This window comes from Euprymna scolopes, chromosome 31 (genome assembly GCF_053919585.1).
Source record: "Euprymna scolopes isolate OS-2025 chromosome 31, ASM5391958v1, whole genome shotgun sequence".
NCBI classification, from domain to species: Eukaryota; Metazoa; Mollusca; class Cephalopoda; order Sepiida; family Sepiolidae; genus Euprymna; species Euprymna scolopes.
In genome coordinates this window covers 23,878,597-23,887,100 of record NC_136512.1, presented here as the reverse complement: position 1 = coordinate 23,887,100, position 8,504 = coordinate 23,878,597, and the positions used below count along the sequence as shown (strand labels likewise).

Genomic DNA, 8,504 nt, shown 5'->3' with positions numbered 1-8,504 from the left:
TTATTTCTCTTTATTTTTACCAAAATTTTTATCTTCGACCTGATACCTATTTTCTTCATATTTTTCTAACGCGGTTTTCCTCATTTTGTTTGTACTCTAAGTTCTGTTTTCTTGTTTCTTTTCTGTGTGTCTTTTGTTATAATGTATTTTGTAAATCAATCTAACAGCATCTTTTCTTTTTGTTTTGGTTCCGTACAATTTAGTGTCTATTTGGCGCGCCGAAGTTTTTCGCACGCAGTCCCATTAGTTACATTTAATGGCGGTTTGATGAAAAAGAAAATGGCGATCGCTTCCGTCCTAATATCTTCACGATCCAACATTGTACCAGACTATTAAGAAAAAAATATAGTATAAAAAGAAAAAGCAATTATACAGTTTTGCTGCACGCAGCGAAACGTAAATTACAGTGGAGATACGGAAATATCCATCAATATTAGTTTATTCACAGCCCGGCCGATATCTCTATCTACATTAATGCATGTATATATTTATATCAATGTTTACATATATATATATATATATATATATATATATATATATATATATATATATGTGTATGTATGTATCTGTATGAATATAATATATATTATTATATATATATGCATATAAATATATGTATACATATATATACATACATATACATATAACATACTGCTGTTTATATTTACATATAACATAAACGTCACGTTGCCTTTTTTCATGCATTTCTGTTTATAAAGCAAATATCTAGTTAACGAATTTTTTAAAAATTCATTTACAGCTAAGTAGTAAATTTAAACAAACGAATTACATGCCTCCGTTATTTAAAACCATATAGCATATATATAGGTTTAGGACTCTAAGCCAAAACACATGTCTATTTGCATATACACTTAGACAAATGTGTCTAATAAATTTGTATTATGCAATATGGATGGATAATTAGCTTTTAGCAAATAGTAATTCATACACTCAATAATCTCATATATAGTAATTTTAATAGAATCATTACTAGACTTAATAAACGAGATTGACATAGAAAGCTATAAAACTTAAAATAGTCTTTAATTCTGAAAGTAAAAATTATTGCACATACCCGGCGACAATTTGTAATTATCTTGTGGAAATCAGATACCACACTGATCTATATAAAAAAACAAGGAGTAAAACCTTTTTTGTTATAAGACCTCTTTAATAATGTAAGAATATATATATATATATATATATATATATATATATATATATATATATATACATATATATATATATAATAAGTTAAAAAATACATTTGGTAATGTAGCTTAATGGCCGTATATATTTTATAAATTACTAGCTCTACCTACGTATTGAGCACTGTTGAAGTACATACTAAAAGATTACACACAAGTTTATACTTTCGTATATTAATTTATGTGAGTAAATGAAGTAGCTATATATATATATATATATATATATATATATATATATATATATATATATATATATATATACTAGCGGGGGTACCCGGCGTTGCCCGAGTGTTTGTTTCCGGGACGGGGGGGAGTTTTAAAAATATTATGGTAGGTAAGTAGGAAGGATCAAACCCGGAGTCATGAGTTAAAGTAGGGAAATAAAGTGTGAAAAAAAAAACACTGCAACGTTAACAGTTCGGCCACCAAGAAAAGTCCATTCCAGTTGTTTAGGGAAAAAAACAAAAAAAAAAACGACTACGGTAGGTCGGCGCGAACGTGAAAATATAATGTGAATTGTCCAGCACGCTAACCACTACGCCACAGAGCACTGCAGCTTAGTTTAGTGATTTAAAATAACTTCACATGAAAGAACTACGAAGCCAAACCGGTGTTCTCTTCTCAACTGTTCCTTGTGAACGATCCCCAAACGGTGTTAAGTGGTGGCAGGGGGAGGAGGAATTTATTAGAGAGAACATATTTTACCACTTCCATTGATCTTACCCGATTTTGGCCGTGACTTCTCAGCAGAAAAAGTATAGAAATCTAAGATTATCGAGGAATTTGAGAAATAATAAGCCTATAACACACGTCAGATATTGTTCTGCCGTTTGTGCATATTATATTTGCATGAAATATCTTGATTTTTAATCCTATTAATGTCAAAATCAGACGGGAAAAAATGAGTTCATTTTATTTATATAGAAGAAGAAGATAGAAGATAGATAGAAGAAGAAATAGATAGAAGATAGATAGAAGAGAATATATATATATATATATATATAGATAGATAGATAGATAGATAGATAGATAGATATATAGTTTTCTTTGTAAATATTTTCAGAGTAATGTTTTCCGGATGTAGCAAGATAGATAATAATATGATATAAATAGTACAATACCAAACATTCAACAGTTTTCTGGCGCTAATGATATGCACACCATATAATAATGATACCCTATTTGTACTGTTTGGTGAATATTGCTCTACGACACAGATCTGTAACATATATATATATATATATATATATATATATATATATATATATATATATATATGGGGGGGATATATGTGGATATGTGTGTGTTCGCTCGTTATAACATGACCGGATAGAGACACTAATACAATTGTGAATTACTTCGTATCTCTATCCAGTCATGTTAATATTCTCCTGAAGACTTAATGTCCAAGTCCCAGTGTGGACGATCGAAAAATACAACCACGAATAACTTAGGACGCCTATTAAATTACATCCAAACGGATCGAGAGTATGCTACACTCGTTAACTAAATAAACATGTACGTTAAAAACTCCTTCAATATTTCTGAGATAGAGGGAAATGTTTCCGAGTTCGAGAAGATACACCAAAAGAAGGCCGGGGGTTACATCGACAAGAACATTGTAAAAATTATGTTCAAGTTGAAAACAAAGGTCTGAAGTTTCTATATTATATGAATAATTAATCTGAAGCCAACAAAAATTAAAATCAATTAAATGAATATGTTTATATAATTTATTAATTCGTATTACAACGTGTCGTTTAATTTATCGATACGAATGTTTTATTTATACCAATAGTTTTGTGACGTCTACGTTCGCATTTGACATTTATATTAAAGAAGTACGTTTTACTTTCAATATGTTTATAAAAAATAATATCTGAATTCCAATGAAAGGTCTAGACCGGGCTAGTATACTATAAATATTTAAAACTGTATATATATATATATATATATATATATATATATATGTATATATATATATATATATATATATATATATATATATATATATATATACTGAAGTGAGGCATATATATATATATATATATATATATATATATATATATATATATATATATATATATATATATATATATGAAGTGTACAATCATGGTGGGCATGTGCTGCTAAAAAAGCTCCATGCTCTCTTTGTAAAGATATGGAAAGCAGGCCGAGTTCCACAGGACTACAAAGATGCCTGCATCAAACATCTCTACAAAAATAAGGGAGTCAAGAATGTCTGTGACAACCATCGGGGGATATTTCTGCTTTCAATTGCAGGAAAGATTCTGGCTAGGCTCATTCTAAACCGAATCATAAATCGTCCCGTTGATAAGGTGTATCCAGAGTCCCAGTGTGGGGTTCGGTCGGGTTGCGGCACCATTGACATGATATTTTCCTTACGTCAGGTGGCAGAAAAGGTCCGTGAGAAAAATCAGGAATTGGAAATGGTGTTTGTTGACCTGACGGAGGCATTCGACACTGTGAAGCGCGATGCTCTTTGGCAAGTGTTAAGAAGGTTTGGTATTCCAGAAAACATGCTGAACGTGATCATTTCCTTTCACGAGGGGATGAAGGCCAGTGTTGTCTCAGATGGTATGATGTCTGATCAATTTGATGTTACGAATGGGACCAAACAGGGATGTGTAATGGCGCCAGTCCTCTTTGCGCTCTTCTTTTCACTAATGCTGAAACATGCATTTGATGATTTGGACACTGGTGTCAAGTTTCAATTTCGGTTATCCGGTGGCTTATTTAACCATCTTATTTAACCATTGTTTAAGGCCAAGACTCTTCTTCATATCGAAATTATTCGCGACTTGCTCTTCGCTGACGATGCCGCACTGGTAGCCACATCCTTTGAGGAAGCCCAGGTTCTTCTTGATCGATTTTCAGCCGCGTGCAAGGCCTTTGACCTGACAATTAGCATAAGGAAGACTGAGGTAGTGCATCAGCCACACCCTACCCCAAAACAAGTTGAAGGCGTAAAGCAAAATCCACCAGAATATAGATTTCCTGCGCGCAAGCTGAAAGTCGACGGTCATGATATCAATTATGTCAAGTCCTTTCCTTACCTTGGTAGCAAGGTGAACCAGGGCGGTTCTCTTGATGATGAAATTGTCAACAGGATTGCTAAGGCCACTTCTGTCTTTTGAAATCTTCGCCATCGCTTGTGGAACGAAAGGGGTATTCGACTAGACACAAAAATCCTTGTGTACCGTGATGTTGTTCTTTCCATTCTTCTTTATGGATCTGAGTCATGGACTCCATACATACATCACATTAATCAGCTGGACGTTTTCCACAAAAGCTGTCTACGCTCCATATGTGGTCTTAGCCTCCGCGACAAGGTATGAAATGCCGAATTATTCACAAAATGCAAAATATCTGGCATTGAATAATTCCTTATTCAATCGCAATTGCGGTGGGCTGGTCATGTATTGAGGATGTCCGATGACAGAATTCCAAAAATTGCGATGTACAGTCAATTTGAGGGTGGTAAAAGAATTGTCGGACGTCCTTGGCTTAGCTACAAGGACAAGTTGAAGAGTAACCTGTCTGCAGTGAACGTACCATACAGGAGTCTTGAAGATGAGGTGAATGACCGAAAAGGATGTAGATCAAGGTGTTTTGAAGGTCTCCAGAGGTTTCAACCTGAAAGCTTAAGGCAACTGAAAGAAAACAGAGTAAGAGCAAAACGATTAGCAGCCGCACCAATATCTGCAGCGTTAAATCCACATTCTTGTTCTATTTGTGGCCTTGTCTGCAAGTCCCTTGCTGGACTAAAAAGTCATCAGAGGCAAAAGCATAAATGAGTTTTAGAAATATGGGTTGTCCGAACCTCATACGTCGAAATCGACGGGAGAGTCCATCATATATTGAAGTGAGGCATGTGTGGCATCCGTCAGTCGAAACGACTATGGATCAGCGCCGTATTAAAATGTTGCCTGTTTGCATCCTTTTGTGTGACTGTAGAGACCAATTCTTTATTTGCATAGTCTGCCACAGCCTTGACATACGAAGGCTGTTATGCAATTTGCCGCTTCGTCCGGCTGTTTCGCCTGTACACTCGCTCTTCTCCTAGCTCTCTTTGCAGCATTTTCAACATGGAGGGTCCTCTCACTGATGATAATCCCCTGGCGTATCATTTTCCTCCAGTCAGTTCTGTCAGCTGCAGAGGCTTCCCATGTATTCCTGTCCACTGAGAGAGCCTTCATGTCACGCTTGCAGACATCCCTGTAGCGAAGGTGGGGTCGCCCCCTCTTTCTTGAGCCTGAGGCAAGCTCGCCATAGAGAAGGTCTTTAGGGATGCGCCCATCATCCATCCTGCGCACATGGCCCAGCCAGCGAAGACGTCGCTCACGCAGTAGGGAGTAAATGGATGGGATGCCCGCTCTCTGCAGAACATCAGTATTACTCACTCTGTCCTGCCATGTGATACCAAGTATCCTACGTATAGACCTCATATGGAAGACCTGGAGTTTCATCTCTTGTGTTGAGTATGTAGTCCAGGATTCACTCCCATACAGTAGAACACTGAGGATGCACGCTCTGTAGACGGTCCTCTTGGTGGAGGTGGTAAGGTGCCTGTTTTCCCAGACTCTTTTAGATAGTTTAGAGAGGGTTATAGATGCCTTTCCAATCCTTTTGTTTAGCTCCACATCCAATGAGAGGGTGTCTGAAGTAGTGTAGCCTAGATATTGAAACTGGCGTACGACCTCTAGTGGCGTGCCTTGGATTGTGATGCTGGGTGGGGAGGCGGTTGCTTGTCCCATGACTTGAGTTTTCTTCTGGCTGATAGTGAGACCGAACAGGCTGCAAGCATTAGCAAACCTGTCCATCAGTCTTTGAAGACCATCTTCCTGATGCGATGTTATAGCTGCATCATCGGCAAACAGCATGTCTCTTATCCGAACTGTCCTGGTCTTTGTCCTGGAGCGGAGTCTGGCGATGTTGAAGAGACTACCATCTGACCTGGAGTGCAAGCAGATACCATCCGTTGTGTTCTTGAAAGCATGCTTCAGGAGTAGGGAGAAGAAGATGCCGAAGAGTGTTGGGGCAAACAGACAACCCTGTTTGCCACCACTCCTCACCCCGAACTCAGCAGACATGCCACCGTTAAATTGTACAGTGCTCCTCATGCCATCATGAAAGGATCTTATGATGCTGAGGAGTTTTGGTGGGCATTCGATCAGTGGGAGAATTTTGAATAGTCCGTCTCTGCTCACGAGATCGAATGCCTTGGTCAGGCCTATGAAGGCAACATAAAGAGGCTGGTTTTGCTCTCTGCACTTCTCTTGCAGTTGGCGTAGGGAGAAGATCATATCAATTGTTGATCTCTCTGAACGAAAACCGCATTGAGATTCTGGGTAAATTCGGTCGGCAAGAACGTTTAGTCGCAGTGACACTATACGTCCGAATAGCTTGCCAATGAAACTCAACAGTGAGATACCGCGGTAGTTGTTGCAGTCACCGCGGTCCCCTTTGCGTTTGTAGAGAGTGATGATATTTGCGTCTCTCATGGCCTGAGGCACTGAGCCTTCTCTCCAACACTGTATCAGAAGACTATGGAGGGGCTCAAGCAGGCTAGCCTTTCAACTTTTTAAGACCTCAGCTGGAATATAGTCCTTTCCTGAGGCTTTTCCTGATGGCAGTCTGTCTATTGCCCAGGATAGTTCTTCTATGGAAGGCTCCTCATCGAGCTCATGCATCAGTGGTAGACGATCAATGGCATCCAGGGCGGACTGATGTACCATGTTTTCCCTGGAGTAAAGCTCGGAGTAGTGTTCAACCCATCTGTCTAGCTGTTTAACTTTGTCTAGTCTGGGTTCACCCGATTTAGACTTCAGTGAAGCAGTTTTGTTAATTGTGGGTCCTGTAGCTTTCCTGATCCCGTTAACATATTTTTTATATTTCCTGTATCAGCTGCATGCTGGATAGACTTGGAGAGCTCCATCCAGTAGTTGTTTGCAGCTTCTCTTACAGCCTTTTGAACTGCCCTTTTGGAAAGCCTCAGTGCAGCCAGCGATGTAGGAGATGGGTTGACCTTGTATGAGAGCAAGGACAAACGCTTTGCCTCAATCAGAGGGTTGAGGGTAGCAGAGTTGGCATCATACCAGTCATTGCGTTTGCTACCTGTCCTCCTCCCAAAGACATTGAGAGCTGTAGAGTGGATGGCATTTTTCAGTGTTTCCCACTGTTCAGATGCAGTGCGGGTGTTATCTCCTTTGAAGGTGGAGGTTAACATCTCGTTGAATTTCGCATTGCGATCTGAGTATGTGGTCTTGCTAACATCAATACGGGCAACACCCTCCTGTTTAGTGTGGTAGAAATCTTTGGGTTGAAGTTTGACTCTGCTGCATATTAGGGAATGATCTCTATCACAATCAGCACTGTGCTAGGCTCTAGACATCAGAAAATGTTTGAGGTACCTTCGTCTAGTAATGATTAGATCGAGCTGGTGCCAACGCCCTGAGCTGGGATGTCTGCAGGACACTCTGTGATGCGGTCTGGCAGCAAAGAATGTGTTGGTAATGCAGAGGTCATGGAAGGCACAGAGTTCTAGAAGGCGCTGACCGTTACCATTGCATTCGCCCACTCCAAAGTTACCAAGGCAGCTCGGCCATGCATCGTTGTCGCCACCCACACGTGCATTAAAGTCCTCAAGTATAATCAGGTCTTCATTTTGTGGAAATGCCTTGATGGTGCTATCCAGCTGTGTGTAGAAGGGCTCCTTGATGTCGTCAGGCGCTGCGAGTGTTGGGGCGTACACACATAATAGATTAATTGTTCCATCTGTGGTGTTCAGTCGTAGTGAGATTAGGCGCTCAGTAGCTGAATCAGAGAGTTGTACGTTCTGAAGCAGTGAGTTTCTGACTGCGAAACCAACACCGTGTTCCCGGACCTCCTCTTCCTGTTTTCCTTGCCAGAAGAAGGTATAGTCCGATTCCTTTAGGCATCCAGTGTCAGCTAAGCGTGTTTCTTGGAGTGCAGCGATGTCTACTTTGAGTCTCGATAGCTCGTTGTTGATGATGGCAGTTTTTCGTATATCGGAGATGTTGCGTATGTCGGTAGATAGGCCAGTCGTCATAGTACGAACATTCCAGCACCCTAGCCCGAGTGTTGGGTTCTTTGTGTTTCTTTTGGTTTTGTTTGCTGCAATGGTTACTGGCCACTTGTTGGAATCATCCTATACCCTACGCACCCAGTAGGGTAGGTGGCCAGTGGCGGGATAGCACCTTACTGACTGAGGTCTGCTCAGCTTTGTGGCGGGCGGTAGTTGTCCAATGAAAT

General features: G+C 39.6%; 1 protein-coding gene across 1 annotated transcript; it reads right to left on the bottom strand.

Moving 5' to 3' along the window:
* Positions 1-206: 206 nt before the first annotated feature.
* On the bottom strand, positions 207-8,301 carry LOC145255504 (protein CFDP2-like). The gene is made up of 2 exons (XM_080113965.1): positions 7,708-8,301; positions 207-329 (listed from the first exon to the last, which is right to left on the bottom strand). The coding sequence occupies exons 1-2, from the start codon at positions 8,299-8,301 to the stop codon at positions 207-209; spliced, it is 717 nt and encodes a 238-aa protein (XP_079970091.1).
* Between the last annotated feature and the right edge of the window lie 203 nt (positions 8,302-8,504).

What these genes read in the sequence shown, in the direction of transcription:
- LOC145255504 (XM_080113965.1), bottom strand. Translation starts at nt 8,301, where the DNA reads ATGACGACTGGCCTATCTACCGACATACGCAACATCTCCGATATACGA. An exon ending in CTGCCAGACCGCATCACAGA is followed by an intron (nt 330 to 7,707) that starts GTGTCCTGCAGA and finishes TTTTCTTAATAG; the next exon opens with TCTGGTACAATGTTGGATCG.